Source organism: Pavona decussata, unplaced genomic scaffold (assembly GCF_977016875.1).
Source record: "Pavona decussata unplaced genomic scaffold, jaPavDecu1.1 SCAFFOLD_46, whole genome shotgun sequence".
NCBI lineage: Eukaryota > Metazoa > Cnidaria > Anthozoa > Scleractinia > Agariciidae > Pavona > Pavona decussata.
In genome coordinates, this window is record NW_028145468.1 from 2,289,888 (window position 1) to 2,317,500 (window position 27,613).

The following is a 27,613-nucleotide window of genomic DNA, read 5'->3' on the forward strand; positions in this document are numbered from 1 at the left end:
CGCGAACTTGTATTTTTAATCCACGTTTTTGTTGCCGTGACCGTCGTGGATTCTTAAAGTCCCTAATTTCTTCTAGGTGCCGCGAGAAACGGTCACCATCCTTCTCCCTGTTTCGAAAATATATATGTTATTGCAAATGCATGTTACATCAGTCTCTTTATGGTGGCCTTTTTACGTTATTAACTCAGTTCATGAAAACAAACATTTGTTTCACTCCTCTACTGACACAGGACCACAGTTTCTTCAGACAGCCTGTCATACTAACCTTCCTTATCTCTTTATAAACTGTATGCAAATCTTAAAATCCTGTTAATTCTTATTGTTTTCCCTTCCCTTCGTTGAGACCCCTGACACACCCTAAGAGTTCCTCCACTGGAGGTCTATCAGTGGACACCTTACTGCGATGAATAAGCGCCAATTTCCCGTGATTATCCAACACAAAATCTCCTCCCATCTGTGTGGGGTCATCTTCTTCAAACATTGCTACAAGCCTGCGGCCCGCACGCTTTTGTTCAGCATAATAAACAAGGGCAGAGATGCTCCACACTTTTGCCACTGATCGCTTCAGGCCGAGAGCATTGTAAAGCTGGCGCTCATGGTCAACAAACATTCTGAACTCACACTTGGTGTCTTGAAGCCATTTCCTTGCTCCATCCTAGCAATTTAAAGAGAGTAAAAGAAGTTTTCAATAAAATGAGAATAAACGAAAGACTAAAGTGTTAACGCAAATGATATTTCTATCACTCACCATAAGACATGATACTTTAGCACGAGAGACAAATGAATATAGAATAAAATTTCTTGTCTAAGGAAACAACACACAGTCAAGAGACCAACCTGATAGTTATGTATATTTTTTGTTGAGGGGTTTGATTTCCTTATTTTAACTTATTTAAATTATTGTATGCACTTTTTACCTTATTTATTTCTTAGAGTTGTTTAGATGCACGAGCGCTTTTTGTAAACGAAGATTTTTATGCTCGTTGGCGCTACATGGATAAAGAAACGACTGATTGACTGACTGACTGACTGACTGACAGTTGGTTGGTTGGGTTGAGTTGGGTTGGGTTGGGTTGGGTTGGGTTGATTGATTGATTGATTGATTGATTGATTGATTGATTGATTGATTGATTGATTGATTGATTGATTGATTCGAACCACCGACCCTCCAGTCTTCCGACCAAAAGTCTAACATACTAACATCTACACCACCACACCGCCACAATGCACCATAAGTAGCTCATAAAATGAAGTTTTTCATAGGTAGAGCATTCAGGGTAGGGCAGTCTGGTTTGTAAAGTATCCCAAAATATTCAATGTGAAGATAAGTGATCTTAACAATATCTCTGCCGGAAAAGCGCGTGGTTACCCCCAATTTTGGATTTCAAACCTTTCTAACATCTACTTCTCCCGCGTAATCATGAACCGCACAAATATCTTTGTCTTGAGTAGGCACCTTCTTAGAAACACGAGTTTCTTGGACCACTCAGAGATGCACAAAACGCATGCGCAGTAGCAAAGGAAGCGCCGTCCTTAAACTGCCTTCCTCGCATGGTGCTTATGCTGCGAACAACCAGAGGTTGGCGACTTAAACAGAAAATAAATTGAAGATGCAGAAATTAGTAGCACAAGCCATCCTCTTTCTCTGCCATCTTGTTGCATAACCTTCCTACAGTCGACTCCCGATAACTCGAGCCTCGTGCTAACTCAGCCCAAAATCGATTTCCCCTGGATTTCCGTCATACATTTTATGCAATCTTACCCTCGGTAAACTCGAACCCTCAATAACTCGAACCTCCCGCTAACTCGAACCAATTTTCGTTTCCCTTCAGGACATTTTCTATATAACTGTATCCTCGATAACTCGAACCATGTTTTTCAAGACGTAACAGGACAAAACAAACAGCACTGTAGGCCGAAACACTGAATTTACTTTGAAGCAGCCGTGTATTCTTTGACTTTATTTGCATTACACAAAACGTGTCAGTCCAGTTCAAGTTCTCAGTACCTAGTCTTCTCCTGCTGCTTTGTTTTGTTTTGTTTCACGTTACGTTACGTTCTGATTTTTAATTTGGAAATATTGTTCCATTTTTCACTCTACTTCTCTATAATTAAAATTAATTCAAATGTGACACTGTGTGAATAGAAATACAAAGTAAACACCATTTTTTCCCCTATTTCCGGTTATTTGTACTCAACTCCTGATAACTCGAACCTATTGCAGTTTCCCTTGAAGGTTCGAGTTATTGGGAGTCGACTGTATTTAAAGATCCAACATGCTCATCTGGTTAAATCTACAATGTAATATCTACAGTGTCCATCATATAGGTGGTTTGGAACCAATCCCTGGAGATCCAAAAAGACAATGGCATGGCGGCCATGTTGGATGGCTGCCACACCATTGTCTTTTGGATCTCTAGAGATTAGTTGCAAACCACCTATACTACTACCACGGATATCTTCTCACCACATTTCCAAAGCTTACAACTATGACTTGTCCATTCTGAGCTTCAAATTCTGCCTTATGCTGCTGAACTTGGGCTACATGGTCACGTCATGGTAGTCATGCAAAATGCCGCAGAAGAATCAAAACTAAAGATGATGAGGTTAAGAGGTCTTGAATGAAGCAGCATCTAGTAGTGAAAAATTAATCAATTTTAAAGAGTTGGTAGTGCTCACTGTTGTCTACTGACTCTTTAAACAGTTGCCAAAATACCCCCATCACATAATTGAATTTCATGGTTGTATGCAAGAGTGTTAGCCCCAAAACAAGCCAAACAATGCATAACAAACGTGTTTATCTCAGGAAACTAACAACTAACAGAGAAAAAATACTGAAACAAACACAAATTATGGTGAACGAAAAAAATACAAACCACTCTATTATTAGTGAACATATTTCCTCAGCCCCTTGGCACACAATCTCGTACCCAGAGTCCTCAGGCTCTTTGGCCAGCGGTCAGCTGCCTGGAGAGACTCTGAGGTACTGGAATTTTATTACCGCAGGATTTCAGCGGTAAAACAATGTAAGCCGTTACGGGGCAGCCAATCAAAAAATTCCAAATTGTTTTGAATTCTCCAGAGTCTCTCCTGGCGACCAACTGCTGGCCAAAGAGCCTGAGGACTTTGGGTGCGAGATTACTTGCCACTGTGTTATATCAGGGTTTTTGTATTATCAAACAAGATAATGAACTTGACACTGTCATAATACCCTAATTGCAAGGCAGGGTGGTCAAGTGTATCATGACAAATGTTTTGGAATAAAAAGTCTGACAAAAAGGCACCCTTTACATTCACATTGCTGCAATTACCACCATAATCATTCATGACTTGTTCCTGTCTGGCCTCGTAAGTCAGTCAATAGAGGTCGTGGGTTTGATTCCTGCTGATGTCAAAGATCTTTTTCTTTGCCTCATGTGGTGCCCTACTTCTTAACAAGGGCAAACGCTCAGTAGGCAATACTTAGGTTCAATTAAGCACTATAACAAAGTACTACCGAGTCAATTTTTGGAATAAAGTTTTACTTGAGAATGATGTATTATTCAGTAAATGACACAGGCATACTCGGAAAAAAATCCGAGTGCTCCTATCAGGAGTCGAACCTAAGACCTTCCGATTACTAATTCAGATGCTCTACCACTGAGCTACAGAAGACTCCTCAGAGCTAAGGCCATTAAACTAGGTTCATGGGACAAACATCATGCACACTGCTAGGATTTGAATGCAAGTTTGACTTGCTGTTTTTCCAGGGTTCCACCGTATGTGATATAAGCATGATCTGCATGACCTGATCTAAGCATCTCTGTATTTAACTAACCTTTCCGTAGAAACGTCAGTTAACTTGAGCTTACAAGGGCCGTATGACCCCACAACAAGCTCTTTATCCTCCACAGGATCTGAGGAAGGGTTAATCTTAGCATCTACTTCTTCCAAAAAGGAGTTCCACTCCTCCTCTGCCTGATAAAGGCTCTCCTCTGCATCTCGGATGCTTTCAAAATTGTACATCTTTTTTACTGCCTCCTCCATGTCTTTCCTTGACATGACATTTAATGCTTGAAATGTAGTGAAGTAGTGGCCTATCATTGCTCCCATTTTACGCACTTTGTCTTCAAGAAAATTCTCAATAGATCGTTTTGCATTCTCCTGAGCTTCAGCCAAGACGTTTCTTAATGTCTTTTGCAATTTTTCCAGTTCTTTCAGTAATTTTTCCACGGCTACCTGAGGAGTACAGGTTGGATGCATTTAAGGACAGTGCCTACTAATAAACAGGTATTTTTGTGCGGTTTATGACTATGAAGGGAAAGCAGATTTTTTAGCAAGCGCCATTACTCGCATGGTTTTATTGTTGTGCATAGTTCTCGCTTTAGTTCACACCATAGTTCGCATATCTCTATTGTTACCTTGGTTACCTGTTCGCTTCGCGAGTGTGTTAGTTTTGCATTTTGATTCTCTGTTGAATAAACGTGGACGCTCGTTCGAAGTTTCTGCCCTAATCATTGGCGTGGTGGCAGCGTTTCGGTTCAACGGACCCACAAAAGACGTCAAAGTGTTCTTTTCGCCCCTTCGATCGATTGTGTCTGAATTTCGTGAGTTTAACTCTTCAAGATGACTTCCCATAGAGCGCCGAAACAGTGGTCGCTAACCTCGAACGAAACAATTACTTCAATTGAGGCTTGGGAGAACAACCTAAAGTATATTTTGTCCCTCGATCCTAATTTTGCAGATTTTCTTACCGATGGTTCGTCCTGGGGTAAGAAAACGAATGCTTCGCCCCTTCGCGGTTTCTCGAATGATCCTGAATCTGTTCCTGCGGCCCGAAGAAGAACTGCAGCTCAGAAGGTGACACATCTGGAAATGATGCTTGGCCAAATAGCGAACTATTCTCCAATTATTTCTAGGAATTCCATCGTTAAGAACTCAACTTCTATAAACGGCGTTTGGCAAGCGATCCGACAGCATTATGGCCTTCAGTCCACTGGTTCACGGTTCTTAGATCTCGCGTATATTTCTCTGAAACCTGAGCAACGTCCAGAGGATTTGTTCCAAAGCTTGATGGCCTTCGTTGAGGATAATCTTCTCACAACTTCTAGCGGTATTACTCATCACGGTGAGGCTCCTGTGGCCGACGAGGAACTTTCGCCTTCTCTAGAAAATTTTATCGTGTTAACTTGGCTTCGTTTGCTACATCCAAACCTACCTCGGCTCGTCAAACAGCGCTATGGTATTGAGTTACGTTGCAGAACTCTCGCTTCCGTGAAACCGGAAATTTCCCAAGCACTTGATTCACTTCTCGACGAGCTTCACACCAGCGATGAATCTAAAATCCTCCGCTCTGCTTCTCAAATGGAACATCGCGCATCGTTTGCTTTTACCCGTCGCAGAGGCCCTCCCAAACCGCGACCATTGAAGGTGTGCCCTCTGTGCCAACAGGCTGGACGCCCCGATTCTCACTCTCACTTCTTGAGTAATTGCAAGTTCTTGCCTGAGTCTGACCGCCTTTTCATGTCTAGAATTCGACAAGTGGCTAGCCTTGACGTAGATATGAACAGTTGTGATTGTTATCAGAATTCCGACCCAGTGGAGTCTCCAGTTCCCCTAGACACACCCGTGATGCAGAATTGTGGCCCTGGTGTCCTTCCTACAATGGAGTCAACTGTTTCCCGACGTGTTAATATATCCCAGTCTCCGTTTCTTCACGCCTTTTTTCGTCACCATCCTTTACGTTTAACTATTGATACTGGCGCTGAAACGAACATGATGAGGGCTTCTCTAGCCAAACACATCGGTGCAAAGGTCACTAAAAGCACCCAGACCGCCCTACAAGCTGATGGTCGTACTCCGTTGTCCGTGGTTGGTGAGACCCGTCTCCAGCTGGTTCGCCGTGGCAGATCCCTTATGCTGGAGGCCCTCGTTGTAGAGGACTTAGACGTGGATATACTAGCTGGGACTCCCTTCATGACTTCAAATGACATAGCTGTTCACCCTGCCAAACATGAGATCATTATTGCTGGGTGTGATGTAGCATCTTATGATTCTTCTCAGATCTCTCAAGCCCATCACGCTGTTAGAGCCTGTCACCTCCTACGTGCTCCTTGCGCCAACACTACTGTCTGGCCTGGTGAGTTTCTTGAAGTCGACGCCCCTTCTGAGTTTCTTAAAGATTCTCCACTCGCCATCGAGCCTCGTACTGACCCAGTCTCATCTAATCACCGTAAACCTACACACGCATGGCCACAACCCGTCATCGTCCAAGCTGTCGGGGGTAAACTGAGACTTCTCAATGACACTGATGAGCCCTTACTGATTCGTAAGAACGATCATTTCTGCCAAGCGCGCCTAACCGTTCCTGATCCTGCTTCAGATCCTTCTCCGGTCGAAACTTACCCGGCACCGAGTATGCTAACGGCACCTCTCCTTACGCCTGCCGAGTCAGTGTCAGTAGATCCTGATGGTTTATTGTCCTCCTCTCAGAAAGCTTCTTTCAACTCTCTTCTGAAGGAATTTCAAATTGTCTTCGATCCTCGCATCCCTGGTTATAACGGAACAGCTGGTCCCATCGAAGGAATTGTGAACATGGGTCCTGTAGAGCCTCCCCAGCGCAAAGGCCGCGTTCCACAGTACTCGCGAGATCAACTTGATCTGCTCCAGAGCAAGTTCGATGAACTAGAGGCTCAAGGTGTCTTCTGCCGCCCCGAAGACCTGAAGGTTGTTGTCGAGTACCTCAACCCTTCTTTCCTGGTGAAAAAGAAAAATGGTGGCTTTCGCCTGGTCACAGCCTTTACCGATGTAGGCCGTTACAGCAAACCTTAACCTTCGCTAATGCCGGACGTAGATTCCACCCTTCTAAAAATTGCCCGCTGGAAGTACATCGTGGTCTCCGATCTATCCAAGGCTTTTTATCAAATTCCTCTTTCAAAGGATTCAATGAAGTATTGCGGCGTAGTTACCCCTTTTAAAGGGGTCCGCGTCTACACACGTTGTGCCATGGGTATCCCTGGTTCCGAGACAGCCTTAGAAGAGTTGATGTGCCGTGTCCTTGGCGACCTCCTACAAGAAGGGTGCGTTGCTAAGATAGCCGACGACCTTTACTGCGGCGGGGATACTCCTCAAGAGCTCCTCATGAACTGGCGGAAGGTCCTTTCCGCTTTAGACCGCTGTAATCTGCGCCTTTCCCCCGAAAAGACCGTCGTTTGTCCTGCCTCCACCACCATTCTCGGTTGGATATGGTGCCAAGGCTCTATCCGTGCTTCACCTCATCGTGTAGCTGCTCTAGCGTCGTGTGAGCCTCCCAAGAATGTTCGCGGTCTCCGCTCCTTTGTTGGTTCCTATAAAATGCTTGGACGAGTCTTGAGTGGCTGCGCTAAGTACCTCGCTCCTCTTGAGTCTCTTGCGGCTGGCCACCAATCTCAGGACACAGTGACCTGGTCTGATGAGCTCCTTGTGTGTTTCCGCTCTTGCCAAGAGGTGCTTACTTCCAACAAATCCATCACCCTGCCAAAGCCTGAGGATCAGCTATGGATCGTAACCGACGGTTCCGTCAAGATGAGTGGACTTGGCGCCACCCTCTATGTTCTTCGCAACCAGAAACTGCATCTCGTCGGCTTCTTCAGTGCTAAGTTCAAAAAACATCAAGCCTCCTGGTTGCCCTGTGAAATAGAGGCTCTGTCTATTGCTGCCGCTGTCAAGCATTTCGCTCCTTACATAATCCAAGCCAAGCCGAAGTCTTATGTCCTAACTGACAGCAAGCCTTGTGTACAAGCCTTCGAAAAGTTATGCCGGGGTCAGTTTTCTTCCAGCCCTCGTGTGACATCTTTCTTATCAGCAGTTAGTCGTTACCAAGTCTCACTGCTCCACTTAGCTGGCTCTGCGAACCTCCCTTCTGATTTCGCCAGTCGAAACGCCCCTGCCTGTGATGTCCCCCGTTGCCAGGTTTGTTCATTCGTGTCAGAAGCTGAGGACTTGGCTGTTCGCCCTATTTCTGTTCAAGACGTACTGTCCGGACAGGCCTCTCTGCCCTTTACAAGTCGTGCTGCCTGGCTTCAAACTCAATTAGAGTGTCCGGATCTCAGACGAGTTCACTCTCATCTTAAGCAAGGTACTCGTCCCTCAAAGAAATTGACAAACATCAAGGACGTCAAGCGTTACCTGAACTCAGTCTCCATTTCTCGTGACGGTCTCCTTGTTGTTAGACGAGATGAACCTTTTTCTCCGCCAAGAGAGTGTATAGTCATCCCTCGCTCTGTCATAGATGGCTTTCTCACCGCCTTACATGTGAAACTGGACCATCCTTCGCGCCACCAGATGAAGCTGGTTACTCAGCGTTACTTCTTCGCGTTGGACCTTGACAAAGCCCTGGACCGGTGCTCCCAGTGTTGCCACCTGTGCTCTTCCCTGAAAAAGGTTCCCTCCAGCCTTGTTGAGCAGTCTACCTCTGATCCTCCTGACGGTGTTGGTATATCCTTCGCCGCGGACATCATAAAGCGCTACCGTCAGTTGATACTTGTCGTCCGCGAGACTACAACCTCCTTCACAGCCACCTGTTTATTGGATGATGAGCGGCGCGAATCAATTCGTAACGGTCTTCTCCGCTTATGCCTTGAGCTGCGTCCCCTGGCTGGTCCCCCTTCCGTCGTAAGAGTAGATCCCGCTCCTGGCTTTTCCGCATTGTCAAGCGATGAAACTCTTCGGCAATATGGTCTTGCGTTGGAGGTCGGGCGTATCAAGAACCCTAATAAGAACCCTGTGGCTGAAAAGTGCATTGCCGAACTTGGGGACGAACTTCTACGTATTTGTCCAGGGGGTGGCCCAATCTCCCCCCTTTCCTTGGCTGTGGCGACCACTAATCTCAATACCCGTATCCGCAACAGAGGATTGTCTGCCCGAGAGATGTGGCTTCAGCGCGACCAGTTCACTAACTGGCAGATTCCTGTAACGGATCTCCAGCTTCTCAGAGAGCAGCACTCCTCACGCCTCAGAAACCACCCAGTTAGCGACAGATCCAAGGCTCCTGGGCGCAGTCCTCCCACTTCACCGTCTGTTGAAGTAGGTGATCTCGTTTACATTACCTCTGACGGCTCCAAGAATCGTGCTCGTGATCGATATCTCGTGGTTTCTGTTGAGGGCCTGTGGTGTAATGTGCGGAAGTTTACCGGTTCTCAGTTGCGTTCTACCTCTTATCGCGTCAAACGGTCTGAGTGTTATCGCGTTCCTGAGCACGTTGACCCCTCGTTCAACCTCTCCCGTCGTTACAACGCGGATTCCTATTGTGAAGATGTCGCCGTGGAACCTCGTAGTGATGAATGCTTTAATGAGGAAACCAATCCCGTTCCTGTACCTCCGCCCCCTCCTAGCCTGTTTGTCCCTCTGGTTCCTGTCGAGCTCGCTACACCTCCAGATCCTTAAGCAGCTGACACTTGTTCAGATTCCGAGCTTTCTCCAGCTCCGGAGGGAAACGCTCCCCACTTCGCTACGGCTGGTCCTCTTGCAGATCGAAGAGACTCTCTTACTCCACCCCTGTCAGACGATTTTAGTGTTCCAGTCTCCGAACAAACCTCCTCCTCTGCTAGTTCCGGTCCACGCAGGTCCAGCCGTTCAACTCGCCGCCCCGCTTATCTTAGTGACTATGTAACTTAGTTGTGAACTGCATAATTAACTTTCGTTTTTGTTTGTCTCCTTAAGCTGTGCTACTTCGCCAGTGCACTGAGAATTTTACCCATTGCACGACTGTCATTTTTCCTGTAGTTTAGCTTTGCTTTGCTTTGTTGTTCCTTTTTTTCTTCATTTGTAAGCGAGAGGAAGAAGAAGTCACGCCATTACTCGCATAGTTTTATTGTTGTGCATAGTTCTCGCTTTAGTTCACACCATAGTTCGCATATCTCTATTGTTACCTTGGTTACCTGTTCACTTCGCGAGTGTGTTAGTTTTGCATTTTGATTCTCTGTTGAATAAACGTGGACGCTCGTTCGAAGTTTCTGCCCTAATCATTGGCGAAGGGCTATTGGAATCCAAAAAAGAAAATTGGGGGGTAACCACGTATTTTTTTTAGAGATAATTAAGCAACAATCAATTACTATTCTAAACAACAGTAATACAAAGCAATGTATGGCGTTTTTTCCAAATTGAAGCTTTATTACCAAGAGCACTTGCTAAATTCTGCATCCTCCCCATAGTTTTAAGCCATGCAAAAATATCCCTGTGTTAGTAGGCACCATCTACATGTATAGGAAACCCGAGTATCTCAAGATGCACAGATTGTATGTGCAGTATCAAAGGTAGGCACTATCCTTAATGAACAGGGATTGTGAACAACTGAAGGCCTCTGAGCATAACTCACCTATGGCGTATTTCAGATTCAAATTGCTTTTTCTTGTTTTGGCTCAAATGCACCAGAGGTTTTGCATGTGGCCTTGAATTCCTACAGGAAAAATGGCTCACATCTTGCCCATAATCATAGGTTTATATTGCAAATGAAGTGTAAAGCATCAGATAAAACATTGAAGCAATCAGTTTCCTGAAGGAATTCAAGGCCACATGCAAACTTAAAACTCCAGTGAACCTAAAATAACAAAAAGCTATCTGAAATATGACATAGTCGTATACATACATACATGACAGTGTCTTTTATCATTTCCACCCAGTTGCCTTTTGAGAAAATAATATTCTGATTGTCTTTGAAGAATAGTAAAATTTATAATCTCTTGACTGAACAGCAAAGAGAAATGAAAACTAAGTTGTATAGAATATGGAGTGTAACTGAACACGTCACACAATCTCTCTACAAACCACCCACAGCAAAAACGTGATTCACAACATACAGCCCTTTCCAGACCCTGTTTAAGAGTAAACAAACAGTTCTTTGCCCATCGCCATGTTTCTAGTCCCTTTCTGTCTTTCATTGCCTCTATTCTTAATAAGGGTAAATAATTCGTGACGACTTCAAAATTTCAAAGTTGACCACTAGCGAGTCTGTGACACCATGTCAGGTCTTGTTGAACACTCTCTACAATTTCGTACCCAGAGTCCTCAGGCTCTTTGGTCAGTGGTTAGTCGCCATGAGAGACTCTGAGGAACTGGAATTTTGTTTAAATTTTTTTATTGGCTGCCCCGTAATGGCTTGCATTGTTTCACTGCAGAAATCCTGCAGTAATAAAATTCCAGTACCCCAGAGTCCTTCCTGGCAACTAACTGCTGTCCAAAGAGCCTAAGGACTCTGGGTACGAGATTGCACTCTCCAAGAAAAGCAGCATTTATTGTTTTAATTTTTGTAGTTAGGTAGATAGATAGTTGATAATGATAATTATGCGGCTGATAGAATTACCGTGTCTAACTTAAAGGGGAAGTATCACGCAAATTTCGCTATCATTTCAAAACCCAAAAATGTTTGTCTGTCAGCAGAAACAAAGAAATAATTGTCAAGTTTGTTATAAATTATCACCCCAGTGCAATAAAACTGCCGATTAGCGCCTTTGGCCAGAGACAGAGTAGGCCGGTATGGATTGAAAGTTGAAAAATATTAGGCTAATGTTTTTCAAGATCTCGCAGTTTTGTTTCCAAAATGCGCTAGAACGGATCACAAGTTGTTCATTTCAAGAATTGAGTTGATTTCTTTCCTCTCGTTATTCTAGAATTATTTGGCAGCTGATTGAAGGTCTTATTTCATCATTTTTAACAAACGATATAAAAAACCCTATGATACTTACCCTTTAAGTTTCCCGGTATCTTCAGAGGTGTCTTCAGAGGTGTCTCGCGTCCAAGCGATGTAGTGCGTCCAGTTTAAACTGTAGATACCTGAACCCTTATATCAAATTAAAGCTTATAGAGCTGGCTATCCAACTAAACCAAGAAATTTGAAATAAAACGAATTGCCAAATTTTTAGCGGTTTTCTCGAATAAATTTTTTTCACTTGGAGGAGCCACTTCAAAGAGCTAAAACTCAAAAGGAATTTGTTCGTTTGCCTTCAAATTTGGACAGTAGCTAGTTTAACATATAAACAACAAAAACATGTCTGCGAATTTTTTCTTTCGAAATATTTTTTCTCCGAGAGCGATTTGTGTACAACTATTCCTTATTTTTTTCATCCTATTTCGAAAATGCTCTATAACTTTTCACTGCGATTGAATATGGCAAAACACAGACATGTTTTTTTAGCGCTTTGGGTCCGGAAACTGAGGAGCAAATTAAATTAGCAAAAAAAAATTCACTTTGACTTGTAGCTTTAAAAAGGTGATTCGGACGCTTGCAATTAGAGGTCGTGAAAAATTCGACAATTTATTTTATTTCAAAATTCTTGGTATGGTTTGATAGTCAGCTCTATAAGCTTTAATTTGATATAGGAGTTTAGGTATCTACAGTTTAAACTGGACGCGCTACATCACTTAAACGCGAGACACCTCTGAAGGTCCCGGGTAACCTTAAGTTATTGTATCATATCGTGTCATATCATTAAATTCCTGGAATTGGGTAAAAGGCCTTTAACCCTTTAGCCCCCAAGAGTGCCAATTGGCACATAATTCCATAACTCTTTCAATATTTGACAGATTTCTATGAATTTTTGACACGGAGATGATCTTGTGAAGATCTACTCATTAAAAGGATAAAAACTTAACCCCCTCCCATATGTGATATGGTTGACCACCCCCATAACTTTTCAACTTTTTTCCCCTAGAAGTTGTGGGTCTTAAAGCATCTCTCACATTAATGAACATGTTGAGAACTGCAAAATGAGCTATAGTTTAGAGGTATACCTAATATACACAAGGATTGGGACGTTTTTGAACTTTAAAATTTTTACGTTTTAAAGCCCTTTATCTCAAAGCCATAACTTTTCTCGTTCATAATTATATCAGTTATGAACTACACTCATGAGTAGCTTTAAAATGGTATATCATACATGCACATTGAGTCCGTGTTCTTGGATCTGGAGAAAATGTCGTTTTGCCTTGGGGGTTAAAGGGTTAACATCACTGGTAGATTTTACCACCAGTGAGTGCATTTTTCAGGCTGAAAGAGGGAAAAGCCCTTCCAACAAAGAAACCAAGATAATTATAGGAAAATGATATTGGACAGGACTTATTTATAAAATGTATACATGTCCCCTCATCCCTTACTACATACGAGAAATGAAGGCATTTTCTGCTGATTCACGACACAAAAAAGAATATTTGCTGTTTCTTATTGCAAGCCAAAAAAGGTATCGCAGCTGTAAAACTTTCAATGAGATGACACCAGAATATTTAAGATCACGTTTTGTTTTTCACGATAATGTGAATTCTTATCATTTAAGGAATACTGAAAACACACTAACTCTTCCACAAGCCCACACTGATTCTTTTAAGAGAAGTTTCTCATACAGTGGAGCTCAGTTATGGAAGAGTCTACCCCCAAAAATTATTACACCAAGCGACTTCCTTGAAGGATTTTAAGACTAAATTGAGTCACCTCAGTTTCAGGTAAGATTTTAACACAGCCTCCAAGAAAAGCAGCATTTATTGTTTTAATTTTTTTCCTTTTACTTTTATAATTGTAGTTAGGTAGATACAGTGTAGATAGTTAGTTGATAATGATAATTATGAAGCTGATGGAATTACCGTGTCTAAATAAAGTTATCATATCGTATCGTATCCAAAGCATCCCGACCCCCCCCCCCTCCTCCCGCCTCCTGAAACCAACACCCTCATCACACACAAAACGCCACTGATATCGACACCCTCTCAGACGCTCTTTGGGCTCGTCACGCATTCCTCCGCGTGACGAGTCCAAAGAGCGTCTGAGACTACACCTACAGCGAGACCTTGCAAAATGTCGAGAGTTCAGTGCCATAACATAAACTGCAACCAAGCGCTAATGAAGATCATTCTAACCTGATCACTGCTTCTATCTTCTCGTTCACTTTGTGTTAATTTAGGTCGCTTTTGCTTGGGTTCCGTTCCTGACATGCTTGATAAGCAGAAATACTTCCCTGAAAATACCTTTTAGAAGACTCAGACCTACGTAACACTTGTTCCACTCTACGGTTATAAAAACAGAACACTTTTAGTGAAACAAATCTTAAGAAGTCCAGAAATGCATAAGAATATTTGCCAAAAAGGCGGCCGCTCACCCAAACTCCTTTCGCAACCACCATTTTGACTCTGGTAGGATTTCTGGTAGGGGAAAGACTGGGTTCCAGCACTGCGCCTTTATGGCCAGCGTCCTCTCGTGAAAAAGTAATGGCGGACGATCTGTAGTCTTTCAAGTACCGCAAGATTGCGCCGTTTTTCAATCCAAAATGGGGGAGAGAAAGAGCCTTTGGCTACGATGGCGTCTATTTGCGAACAAATATAACAACCGTCTTCTTTATGGTATGATGGGAATCATGCTTTCAGCGCAGATGATATTGATATACAAGCATTTTAAAGGAGAGAGAGTACAGCGTGAGTATTCACGAGTATTGCATGAATCCTAAAGCCTGGTCACACGGCGTAGAAGAATGTCATATTATGCGTTTTTTTTTTTTTTTTTCGTGTGCACGACTCGTGACAGGATATTTGGCATGTATTCAAATGTTTCCATTGGTTTCCAAGACAAACCCTGAGCCTTTCGTCACCCTTCTCTGACCCACGATTGAACCCGTCATCTTCTTTCGATTTTCTTCCGTGGGACATTCCATATTCCCCCCCCCCACCCCAATAGGGATGACATGCCTTTGCCAAGGGGGCATAGTTTTTTTTGTTGAACAGAATCGACAAAATTTGGACCATTTCAAAGGCACTGCCAAGAAATAAACCTCTCGATATATTTTTCTTCAAACGCAAATCATGGTGTTGCTAGCAAGCTTTGTTTTTTTTATCTCTGCAAAAAGGGAATTGGACCCTATTCTTGAAAAAAAAAAAAAACAAACAAAAGCTGGACATTCAAGAAAAAGGTTGTTTCTACGTCTATGTACAGTGTTTGTACGGGTCGCGGAAATCCTGGAGAGAAATTTAATTTCAGTCTAGCATTTTCCAGGACTGGAAGTCCTTGAAAATCCTGGAAATCTGTAAACTCAAGTAATAAGGCATAGAGGAGCAACCAGATTGGAAGATCCAAGAACTTAAAAATTCTGGAGAAAAAAACTTTCTGAGACCTGGAAAAGTCCTGTAAATTTGTTTCTGCAGAAAAAGGGTACCAATCCTGTATGCAACAACAAAATCCAAAAACAAAGGAGTTCATTCAAGTAGTGACCTTTGTTTGGTTTTTTTTTTTTTCTTGAAAAAGAAAAAGAGAACAAAAAAGCATTTTCCTTACCACAATTTAAGTCAAACAAATCCTGAAAGAAAGCCTGAATAACCAATTCCAGACTCAAATTAAAAGACCTTTGCATTTCTAACATTTCTCCCTAGTTTTAAATGCAAGTACCCCCGCTAGGGTTCCTAATTTTATCCTATGTTCCTGGATAATTTGAGTTGAAAGTACTGGTGCATTTGTTTTGCAGTAACAGAAGAAGAATTGTTTGAAAAAGGACCAGTTGTTATAAAAATGGAGGAGTACCTCAAATCAGCAGTCAGATGGCATGTGAGTTTTTCGCAAACACCTAATCTTGCATTAGTTATGACTAATTGCATAGGAGTTTGTCTGTCTCTCTATCTGTCTGTCTACAGGTCTCTGTCTGTCTGTCTGTCTGTCTGTCTCCCGTTTTTTCCATGATTGTTTAGTTATAGAGATGTCTAGTTGTTGCTATGATTTAGAAAGGGCTTTTACTGAATTTTTCTCTAATTGCGATCATGATTGTTTTTAATAGAAAAGGAGTTTTATGAACCCTTCCTTATTTGTTTGTTGTTTTTCTCCAGCTTCTAAAACCAAAGAAAAGAGATCCATTTAAAGAGGACGAGGACCAGTGAGATCTATGGAACTTGTGGCAAGAACAAAATAATTTGGAAGTATATGAGTTATCTAAGAACATAGTACCAGTAATGCAGCCACAATGTCAAGAACAAGGAAACTCTTCAGCCTCAAACAAGAGACCTTCTCAACAAGACTTGCAGGTGGAACTGTGCTTGCTGAATTCTTCAATTTCATTATTTTCATGTTTCCAATACCTGAATTTCTATTACTGTTATTTTCACTGCAGTGTATATCTGTATGCCAGCTATGACTCAACTGTTGTGATTGAAAAATCACATGGCAACTTTTTAGTGACTGAAACTTGCCTTTAAATTAAATGAGTTAACACAGCAAATACAGTACCACAAATCCTAAAAAAAGCCCCTTCCCCGCTCTATATAGGCACTACCTCCTTTGCAGGTCAAAATTTGAAATAAGTAGATCCTCTCAAGTAAACAACCTCCCCTCACCCATCTATTTCTATTTGGGTTAAAGAAAACAAGTTGATTAGTGTAAAGAATCATGTCGGAAAAACATTGTCAGGTAAAAGGTATAATATTAACCATGAATGATAACGCCCAACAGCTTTCTGGGAAGCGACCTTTTGAGCTCTTGAGCTTACTTGCATTGTTCTTGTTAGAAATAAAGTACTAAGCATGTATGGCTTTATGGGCTTAAAATTTGCATATTTTCACCAGCAAAGAGAAAAAAAAACACAAAATATGTGCATGCTAATTATTCTCACCCCATTATTCCACCAGGTCACATCATTTACACATCATTTTTTTTTTCAATTGAGTGTAAGTGTCTTCATTTTGTACAATCATTCATAATTCATAAATAAAGTTTAACTGGTCTTGACTAAATCATTCCAATACAACAAACAAGTTTCTTTCATTCCAAGCCACATCTTACAATATTTCCAGGTCCATCAATTTATTTGCATTGTGGGGGCTAATTGTACCGCTGTAAGAACTATGTGAACACAGTTTGTTTGTTAATGCACAGATTAGTAACCATATATTGTTGTTTGCAACTATTATATTGCAAATTAAAAACTGAATGACAATCTTTCACAATTTGGTAATAATTGAATATCACCCCCCCCCCTCCCCACCCCTCCTCAAGTAAGTGCCACCTGTCTTAGTCTTAATTTGAAATGCTATTTTTTTTTTTTTTTTTTATTGGGGTTGAGTGTGCCTTCTGAGAGTTTAAAACATGCAAATGACGCCATTTTTGTGAACATGCAGATCCCACATCATTGGGGGCTACAACAAAAATTTGGGGGTCAAAGCCCCCCCCCCCTCCCCCCACGTTTTGGTGCTGAAAATATCCCTAGCACGGCATAAAAATTGGCAAAATATTCAATCTCATGATCTTTACACATATCATTTTACCAGCATCACGCTTGGCGAAATAATATGTTGTAAAACGTTTGATGTAGTGAGAACTGCTCTACCCAAAGTACGTCAGGTTACAAATATATGGACCATATGCGCAGCTTTCAACAAAACTCCTGTCACCAAAACACTGTTAGGAGAGGGACACAAACTTTTACAGATGTATTTGACATTACAAGTAGCATCTGCGACTTCACAGCGCACATATTCTGCCCTCAGACAACTCAAGAACTACCTTAAACAAGCACCATGAAGCAGGACCGCCTGAACAAGTACTGCTCACTGATGCATTGTCACAAATTGATTACACGCTAGACACTGTAAAGATTGCAAAGAGGTTTGCTTGTGCCAACAAACAATGCAAAGGGCATTTTGGAAAATTTAAGTAGGGGTATGCGTATGACTGGGTAAAAGATGAGCCCCCCCCCCACCCCCCTCATTTCAGAATGCTCCGCAGCCTCTGAAATCCCACTTTTTTGCAACCTAAAAGCAAAATTTCACCCTTAAAATAGTATGTACAGCTATACTACAAATCAATCAGAAGGCTTCAAGTGGTGCTTGTTTTATTGAAGGAATTTAGCTCCCCCCCCCCCCAAAAAAAAATGAATTTGTAGACAAAACACTTCTCTGCCCAAAATACGAAAGATTACCCCCTCCCCCAGGCGAAAAATTCTGCTAGATTAGTGCTCAGAAAGGCTAGATTTGAACCCATATACATATGCATAAATTACTCAATTGCTAGCATGTTACCTGCCCTTAAGAATTGAGGGAAGAAAGAAAAGGATCCCAGGGGATCACTCAATTGAATGTGGTTTACTGAGGATAGGGAACAACAAAGAGAGATAATAATAGAAAGGCCTTTGGAAGGCAGGGAATGCAACAGACAATTCTCACATTTATATCTGTAAGTCGCTTTATCCAACCAGGCCATAACCTGTGATCAGACATCTTTTTTTCTTTTTTTTTTTTAAGGAGAAGGGAAAAGACCCCCTTCCTCGGGTGAGATGTAGGGAGGGAGGGTACGATTGCAGGTTAACCAGGCCCAGGTAATTATTACACGGAATTCCCGCAGGGTATGACGTGTCTAGGTTTCGGTTGGGTATCTTTTTTTTCTTCGTCGTAGTCAGAAATTGCCACATTAATTTATGCATTAAAATATGTCCTCCCCTGGTAGGGATGTATTGTTCTGATTGTCTTCAACAAAAGCGGCCCAATCAAAATCTATTATTCGGGCACATATCATGAGAAAGGGGACCCGCTCATCCCTTCCTGTGTGATGTCAAATCATTATTTGATTATTCATTAAACCTTGATTAAATTCTACCCTCTCGATCCTAGCAGGGATTTATTGGTCTGATTGTCTTGAACAAAAACAGCCCGGTCAAAATCTATTATCGGCACGTATATCACGAGGGAGGGGACCCACTTATCTTTACCTGTGTGACGTCAAAGCAAGTCATCATTTCGAAAAGTTGTTTTTGTTCAATGGCAGCCACATGTATGAATTTAAGACTCTGATCTGCCGTTTTCAGAGAGAAAACAAACCTTTTTCAAGCGATAAATCGAAATAATAACTTCTAAGTAGTACTCGACAGTTGAAACGGTGGAAATTGGGAGAGTTCACAGCGAAGAAACTCCGCTTTCAAAAACAGATCGAATAATCAAAGCGAAGGATTAGAGCTAGAGGAGGCCAGACCAGTTCAGTGGGGTCAATTGACGTTATTGCAGAGTTATTTCTGGTATGATTTCTAGTAACACAACGATAAGTATCACGCAATATATCTGAATAAAACCATTCAGACAATTATTTCAATTGCCAAGGGAGGATAGTTTTTAAATATCTGCGAAACATACAATGGGGAATAATTGGGGCTACATTAAGCATTCCGTGTACAATGCCATTAGCCCGGTATCTTGTTTTATTATTTTCTGTAACATAGTTATTTGCGTGAAAAATCATTGGTTGCTTTCTGCAAAAACAGAGCTATCTACTACAGTAAACTGTTTCCTCAAGCAAACATTTTTAACATTTCACAATTTGGCATTTCCGGTTCATTATTTCCGCAGTCCATTACACGAGTACATACTTCGAAAAATCAATTAGAAGTCCCGTCGCTATGGTAACAGCGCATCGTGTTCTAGAATGAAACATCGATCATTCGAACCAGACCGATCGCGCAGCTGGGTTTACATATTTTGACTGAAGTGTTTCCTCCTCGTTAATTTCCCTAAAAAAAAAACATCGTTTGTCTTATAATAACGTTCACTGGAGAAATGAATGCGGAAGGATCTTATCGGCTTGAGCTCGAACCACAGAAACAGAATGTCTTTGTAACGCAGTTACGGTACGTGATGATTCAATTTACTTTTTGCTTTTAGCTGCTTTTCAGCTTTGGAAGTGGTGCATTATTTAGTAGATCGTAGATATGAGATTACTCTCCCGATATTGTACTTAATGTTCGGGTTCTTTTTTACAACAGAGAAGACGAGGAAGATGAAAGTGAGGTTCGCAAATTCCCCATCGTTCAAGAGGTACATAAGCTTAGAACTCTTTCTAATGTTCGTTGTTCGTGTTCGTAGCCGTAGACGTTGCGCGCGTTTTATGACAGAATGTTATAATTTTGTTAAAGTCTGTCACAGCTTGCATTGTGCCAACTTATGCAAAATTTTGGAGGGCTTATTAACGCTTAGTTATCAGTATTTTGCTTCATTTTGACATTAATGAGCGGTTGAGAACCAACGTCCGTCAGAGTGTTTACATGGTTGTGTCATTTGGAAGACTGAACTGGTTCTCTCTTTACAGGGAACAGTACGAGTTTTCTGAAAGAATACATTCTTTGTTAACAAAGAGAACTGAAAGTTCACATCAAACCTGTTGTTAGGATTTAGAACAGAATTTTGCATATTATATTATATGCTTGCCGTATTATGCGTGACAGATCGTTTCGAAATGTACACCGCGTGTTTGTTACAATTGAGTTTAGATCAGTTCATATATTAAGCTTAGGGACGGACCATTAGAAAAAAACTGGAGAGGGGGTGACAATTCCCCAAAAAAAATTCCTGCAAGGGAAACTTGTCTAAAAAAAAATCCTGTAAGCGGTGGTACGTAAAAACAAAAGTCACAGAGGGAAAAAAATTAATGCAGACAAGTGGGTTTCAAAAAAAATTCATGCACCGAAAATTTTTCACCTCCCCTCCAGTTTAATCTAATGGTCCGTCTCTTGTATATTGTCATCACTCGGAGCTACCCCTCGGGTGAATATTTATAACTGTCCGTGATTGCCAGTTTAATATCCCACATAAAAGGACTAGAGTTTCTTGAAAAACAAATTTCTGCCACAATATCAAGGAATTCCCCCCCCCCCCCCCATGCTTGCACACTTGTAGTATATCCTTGACAATTTTTTTATAATTTAATAATGTAATTCTGAAATTTGAACCATTTTGTTTGGTAAGTTGAAGTTTTCAAGGCTGCCACAAAGAATGTCGTAAGGGGGAGGAGAGGGTGGGGATGGGCATTCAGGTGCAGATCTACAAATGTAAGGTAAACAGTGACTGATTTCTGAAACAACGAGTGCAGAGGGCGCAAGCTTCTAGGGGGTCTAGATTTGGATTTTAACTTTTAAGTCCCCTTTCCTGGGTTTCTGAGTCATTCAGACAGGATATTAGCAAGTTCCATTCTCCTCAGATGAAGCCTTGCAAATCAGTGGATTATTTCATGAAAATCAATTTCCACATTCTGGTGTTCATATGTAGCAAGGCAAGTCCCGTCAATCTCATCTGTGGCATGGTGCTTTACAAGTATGTTTTCAGTCGCCTTTAAGCTGACACATACCTTTCACACTTGCATGTAAAGACTGGTGAGGTAGCATGTCTAAGGCCCCGGAAATTGGAAAGACAATTGAAGGGGTGCCTTGGAAAAAGCCCTAAGTGACTTCTGATAAACTGCTAGATTCTCCTTCCAAATTTTCTTGTTTTTGCTTGTGAAATAAAAGGAGAACTTGACCTTACATCAAAAGTCACTTATGGCCTTCTTCCGCGCACCCCTTCAATTGTCCAAACCACTTTCAAGACTTCAACTTGGAACTTTATTTTAATTAAAAAATATATATTCATTATGAAAAATCTGACCAATTTCAGTAAAACGGTGGAAACCGGTATGGATCCGCACCTGGCATTGCTGGAGATGACCGATGCATAAATGCTCACTCTGTTTACTCCTCTTGCTTTCAAAAAATTTAGTCTGCAAGCAAGCTGCTTGACACAGGACTCAACACTGTGCAGTCCACACTGCTGCTCAAAAAACAGGTTGAGGTGGAGAAGGTTCAAGAAGACTTGGATATCAAGAGACGGCAGTTTGCCGAGCGCATGGCCGCTTGCAAGAGTAAAGAAGAGGAACTCAAAAAGAAACAAACCCAGGTATTTTTTATTTTATTAGTAAATAATCTTTCTAATTTGACAACTTATTTTCTGATCGAGTCATATGGCATGAAATTCACTCCCATTTAACCTGAAATGCAGGCATTTTCACGTGGCATGCACCAGAATCTCAGTTAGTCGTAGCTGCCATGTTGGATTTTCAAATTCTTAGGCCCATTGGTCATAATTTCTACTCTCCCCAATCTTCCTCTGCTTTTAACATCCAAGATGGAGGCTAATACTATTAGTAGCGCTCAACCAAAATAACATGCCTGCAATTTGCAGGCTACCCAGTTATTCATTGAGTATCATCCAAGGAAATAATAACCTGCATGTACGTCCTGTACCCTGAAGAGAACAGCTAGTCCAGTGTCACTTTAAACAAGGGAAACAACAGTTAACAGTTATGTGTTTATAAAATAATTTTAAATGCGCAGTTGAGAGAAGTTGGCATGATCTTTTGGTAGTGTTTTACCAACATGTGAGGTAGCAGTTACAAGACTATATAAATAGTAATAAACCAACCTTATTTGACTACAGAAAAGGTGCTAATCTAAAAACAATGTCTTTACTAGTCTTACAGTCCTAACATATCTTGGAGGAGACCTAGCTCTCAGTATATAATCCCAGGGGTTTCTTGAGGTCTCCTCGCCACTTCTTACTTCTTCTTTTACTATTATTATTCACTGTAAACTTATGTAAGATCTTAGTCTATTATTCACGGTAACTTTCTATGAATGTATGTCATGGTGAATTAAAATAAATAAAAAAGAAAATAATAAAAATTGTACTGGTTCAGTAGTCAGCTAGCTATCACCCACCCATCCCCTAATCATACCTAGGTGCACACTGACACAACACAGGCCAGCTGCTCTGGCAATGTGTGCTTGGTGCGAGCTAAAGTGCTTATATCTGGACAAAACATATTAGACTGTTGGCACCAGTAAAACAATCTGAAGTCATGATCGACTCAGCCCAGTGCTTAAAGAGGTTAATTCAAATAATGAACAAATGCAGATCATACCGACAGTTAGGTAACATCCCCCCTCCCTTTCTAATTTTATTCTTGCTTCATCCACCATTTTTTAATTAATTATAATATGAAGCAGTGATTGGCAACAAAGATTGAAAGAAACTTAATGTATATTCCCTTTTACAGAATGGGTTCCTTTTTTTAATTTCCTTTTGAGTGGGACCAAGAATAGGAAAAGTAGCCATTCAATAGGTATTTCATTAAGAGCAGAAGTTTACTTCTATATTAATACTGGTAACGTAAATGTACATCTTTTCCCTCTCCATTCACACAGATTCGTGAAAGGGTAGGCAAGTTTGAGAAGTTTATAGAAGAAAATGATGCAAAACGAAGGAGGGCAATCCAAAAATACCAGACAGAATTAAAGCTTAAAAGTCAGAAAAATAGAGAGCAGGACATTTTATCCACAGAACTGGAGCAACTCAAAGCAAGGTGTGGTTTGTTTTAAAAACATGTTGATTTCATGTAATTTGTACATACATGAATTGAGAGTTTAAGTAGAAGCAGCCTACTTCACCCTGACCTAAATACTAGTGTACCTATACAGTCACAAGTCTCCTTGTAGGGCTGCAGCTGACTAGTTAATATACCATCTGACCACCAGGGGTACTCGTGCAAGTATTAGTTATGGGGAGGTGAGAAGACCTTTACTGGGTTCAAAATTTAGCATAATTTTTGTATGGGGCTTTTTCAAAGATCGCAATTTTCTGGTAGACTTGTTTTGGGAGGAAAGATTTTGGCCATGACTACATTTATTTAATGTGTTTACCATTAAAAGAATGGAGGTTACATTCTGAGCCACTGCACTTTGCTTAATTGTTTGGTTTTTGTTTGTTTGTTTTTTGCAGGGGGGGCAGTTTTAAGCTAATAGCCTGCAGGACCTTTTTGATTCTAACAACTTGACCATATAGGCCTCCCCATCACTAATATAACTGAGTTCCCCCACCCCCCCCCCCCATCCCTCTTCCCCTGGGATCTCACCAGTATGAGCTAGCCACTAGGTATGGGTTCAACTCCATCAGGAACTCACTCGTTTTCTTTCTTTTACTTGCATTCAGTGGTTAATCAATTATACTTTCACTATATACTTAATATGCATTCATTTTACTTTGGTTTTGGCTGTAAAACGCTTTTTATTCTGTTCAATCATATACAATCAGTGCATTACTGCTACATTGCTGCCTCTTTTAAATATTTTTATAATATTTGAAGAGCTTGGTGAAAGAGTTTTAAAATTAGTTTAATTATAAATTAATGGATAAATAAAATTTTTGCTAGACTGTGAGCAGTCTCTTATTTTTCTTTTGCGTCACGGTATAATGCGATAACGCATGAGGAGCGAGCCGTGAGGAACAAGGGCAGAGCCCGAGTGAAGAAAAATCTCTCCTCCTTTTTTGCCAGCATAATTTAAACTTTTCACACGCCCAGCTTGGCTCTGAGGAATAAAGGACGACCTCTCGCGGTCTAAAGTTTTGCATGTGAAACAAATGTACAGACTGAGTATATAAGGTTTCATTGTTGCAGTCAATTTTAAAGCTGATTAGAAGTATGTTCCCAGTCCTTTAAATTTTCTGCCATGAAGTTTAAATAAGTTACAATGAATGTTGACTTGGCCATCAAATTTATAAATTAAGTAATTTCACTAAATAATATTGGCTTTGTGATTTATTTTTAGGAATGCAGCTCTCCAAGAAAAGCTGGCAAAGTATTCAGTGTATGAAAAATTTCTGATGAAAGTCCTTGATCAATTACCAGAAGGTACTTATACAACAGCTACTTATAATAAATATTAAAAAAAAATTAAAGCAAGTTTTGTGTAATTATTAATTTTTAGTTTAATTTTCTTCTTCTGTCATCCTGGCCTCAGTTGTTCAAAGAGCGGATAATTTTATCCACCAGATAGGTCGCTATGCGGCAGATAAAATGTGTGCAAAAGTTTCCCTATAGCCCTATAATTTGTGCATAAAGTAGAAGCGTCTGTCTAATTTAAGTATGGGATTGTGTGAAAATCTTGCCAAAAGCATTGGTTGGAGTACATTTTATCCGCTGGATAGCAACTTATCCGCTGGAAAAAGTTATTTGCTCATTGAACAACTGGGACCTGGTTTTCAATTATTGATAGATGTTGTGATCTCTCACTCCTTTTGATTTAATACTGTGTAATTGCTATATATATTTATTTTATGTTCTTATGTTAGACTATCTAGAGGCAAATGACTCCATGTTGATGGGAATTATGATGAGGTTTAGAACTCTGAGTGCAACCAATCAATCCCTTGTACAGATGCTATTGGATACATCAGATCAGGTATATGAAGTACTTTGCTCGACCTATTTTCAGTCAGGTTTAAATTCTCTCCCGTATAAAAGTGAGGGGGGGGTGGGGGGGGGGGGGAGGTGATTGTCATACAATTAGGGGTTAAAATTGGTGGTTTGGTACCCCTAAGGGTGTTAAAATCTAAAATGGCTTCCGTCAGAGGTACACATGTATGGTACTTACCTTTTGGGGTATTGAGCAGAAAAATATGACAGGAAGTAAATGTTGATCAACTGATCTTAATTTTTGTCTCATTCATGACTCATCAATAAAAGAACAATGATTTCAACTTATTTAATCACTTCACACCTTCTTAACTACTGCATAACTGTATATATTTGGAGCTTTTGGAGCTTTTATATGGGGGAATGTTTCCCCACCCCTGGGGTTGAGGCATGATGTTGTTAATCTTTGGGCCACAAGATAAATGGAGTTCTTGTGAGGGGAGAATCCATTGAACGAAGTGGGCCCAGTTTATTGAGCTGTCATATTTTGCACCTGCATACATTATGTTCACACAGCAGATTTCCCCTAATGTGCCCCATAGAGCCTAAATAAAGTAGAGACAAGACAGGCAACTAATGTACATGAAAATGAGTAACCCTGTGGTGAACTAGAATACCCTTTCAGGGGTAGTAGTAATACTCCTTGTCACTTCATACTGGATATCCTGTGAAGGCTGTGATGGACTAGTGTTGCATTCAGGGGGGAGTAGTAATACTTCTAGTTACTTTATGCTGGGTATCTTGTGGTGGACTAGCATCCCATCTAGGGGGGGAGTAGCAATACCGGCGATTACATGTAGAATTGATGTTTTATGCTGTAGAAACTAGGTTAACTTCTAGCCGTATATAGTCAGAGCTTGTTCATGTGGCCCAGGTGCCATTTTTGCAATATTATATCAAGTTTCACAAAGGATATTCATGGGATGTTAACTGTAAATAACCAAGTATTCTACATACTAGGCCGTTTTTGTTTGTAAAAGCTATTACCTTCTTGAAGCAGATACTGGGTTGATCTCTAGCCATTTAGACGATCAGTATGGTGCAGCCCAAGGGAAACTTTGATATTTTGTCATGGAAGTATATAGTAGAGCTAAAAATGTTGTCTGCTTTCTAAGACTGCATGGGTAAATCCGACATTTTTTTAACGTTATTTGACATCTGTTCAGGTTGAAGCTGAGCAACAGAAGCTTCAGGACATGAATCAGGAACATACTCAGAACTTACTGGTGAGTGGCCAATGATATTTATATGTAGCAAATGGAATTGTGCTCTATGGACTAAACAATCCTTCATAAGTACAAAGTGGCTGTAACACAGCTGTGTAACGGCGTATTGAAGGTTTGCATGTGATGTCATGGCCGCCATGTTGGTGGACAGGAACCATTTTTATGCAAACTATGTGAGCAAATTTTCTTTTGTTTTGTCCACCAACATGGCAGCAATGTAAACCACCTATGAATGTACCTATCACACTTTGGGTCAGAGTACTGACATCACAGATGTCACAGCTGATAGCAAATGAAGTTAACATTATTTCTATAAAAAAAAACCGGTTGAAGGCAGCAAGCTGCGCAGGGCCCCTTAAGAATTTAATTTGCTTACCTTTTGGTTGTTGTTCGTGTCAGCTTTTTCAGCAAGCAGCGGCCATTTTGAAGGAATTTACGCACAGTCGACTATCGCCACGAATGGGACCGAGTTTTTCTTCGGAAATCGTCGGAATCGTGCATATCTTGGTCCCATTCCCGGCGATAGAGGACCACACCTAACTTATTCAAAATGGCTTCTGTTTGGTAGTTGTGACGACTCCTATGAAACTGCACCAATATGGTTGATTTGCACCTAATTAGTTCCCGCCATACTGTACTCTAGGTCCATTGCATTTGTATACCGTATAAATCTAAAGTAATAAGAGCTCTATCATTGAAACTCTCCTGCGTTCATGTCAGCTCTCATGTGCTATTAACGAGTTTGAGTCCGCTGCAACTTTCCACTTAGTATTGTCAATTTTTTAAGAAAATAAATCACTTTCATTTGTAGCTGATGAACAGTGAGCTGGCTGCACTTCAAGAAAAACTTGAGGACACGGTGCAAAAGAAGGAAAAAATCGACCAGTTCTTAATCAACACCAAGGGCATTTTTAGACAACAGGTTAGAGTCAGTGAAGAAAGTATAAAGGAAGGACACAAAATCTTTTTGTTACTGCGTATCTGTCTGCATACAATGCCCGGCGCAGAACAATAGGTTTAATGAGGAAAAACAATCGCCCTGCACGTGCGTTTAACATTTCGGTACATTTCTCTGCCGTCCTCTGCAAAACAATAGGGACCTTAAGCGGAGACGACGACGACGCCGGCGAAAACGAAACTTAAAAAATTACCTTCGCGTCTTCTGAATAAATTGGCGATGATTTATACTCTCTCACTTTGTGCAATGTAGCCGAACTATCGAGGAGCTAACGTCGTAGGGGCGCCTTTAAAGTTCAGAAAGAGAAAGGAAAATTAATCATCATGCGTTCACGTTCTCCATAAAACCTTAAATTTGGTCATTTCACGTTGTTGTTTTGCGGAGGACGACAAAGAAATGTACCAAAGTGTA

General features: G+C 41.0%; 3 protein-coding genes and 1 pseudogene across 3 annotated transcripts in view; 3 read left to right on the forward strand and 1 right to left on the reverse strand.

The window, feature by feature from the left end:
* Positions 1–139: 139 nt before the first annotated feature.
* Positions 140–14,198, reverse strand: LOC146482455 (uncharacterized). Its single transcript, XM_085107311.1, has 5 exons — positions 14,100–14,198; positions 13,861–14,007; positions 3,818–4,218; positions 2,468–2,633; positions 140–655 (listed from the first exon to the last, which is right to left on the reverse strand). The coding sequence occupies exons 2-4, from the start codon at positions 13,933–13,935 to the stop codon at positions 2,564–2,566; spliced, it is 546 nt and encodes a 181-aa protein (XP_084963437.1). The 5' UTR covers positions 13,936–14,007; positions 14,100–14,198; the 3' UTR covers positions 140–655; positions 2,468–2,563.
* Positions 4,351–9,402, forward strand: LOC146482456 (uncharacterized; annotated as a pseudogene).
* A 69-nt stretch (positions 14,199–14,267) lies between the features above and the next one.
* Positions 14,268–16,913, forward strand: LOC146482457 (uncharacterized). The gene is made up of 3 exons (XM_085107312.1): positions 14,268–14,412; positions 15,453–15,532; positions 15,808–16,913. The coding sequence occupies exons 1-3, from the start codon at positions 14,268–14,270 to the stop codon at positions 15,856–15,858; spliced, it is 276 nt and encodes a 91-aa protein (XP_084963438.1). The 3' UTR covers positions 15,859–16,913.
* Positions 16,914–18,611: 1,698 nt separating this feature from the next.
* LOC146482458 (coiled-coil domain-containing protein 42 homolog) overlaps positions 18,612–27,613 on the forward strand; it is a 15,019-nt gene continuing 6,017 nt past the window's right edge. The window contains exons 1-8 of the mRNA XM_085107310.1: positions 18,612–19,586; positions 19,722–19,773; positions 21,487–21,663; positions 22,971–23,128; positions 24,372–24,454; positions 24,895–25,004; positions 26,185–26,244; positions 27,056–27,166. Of these exons, the coding sequence (XP_084963436.1) occupies positions 19,516–19,586; positions 19,722–19,773; positions 21,487–21,663; positions 22,971–23,128; positions 24,372–24,454; positions 24,895–25,004; positions 26,185–26,244; positions 27,056–27,166 (822 nt within the window). The 5' untranslated portion in view covers positions 18,612–19,515. The remainder of the gene's footprint in view (positions 19,587–19,721; positions 19,774–21,486; positions 21,664–22,970; positions 23,129–24,371; positions 24,455–24,894; positions 25,005–26,184; positions 26,245–27,055; positions 27,167–27,613) is intronic.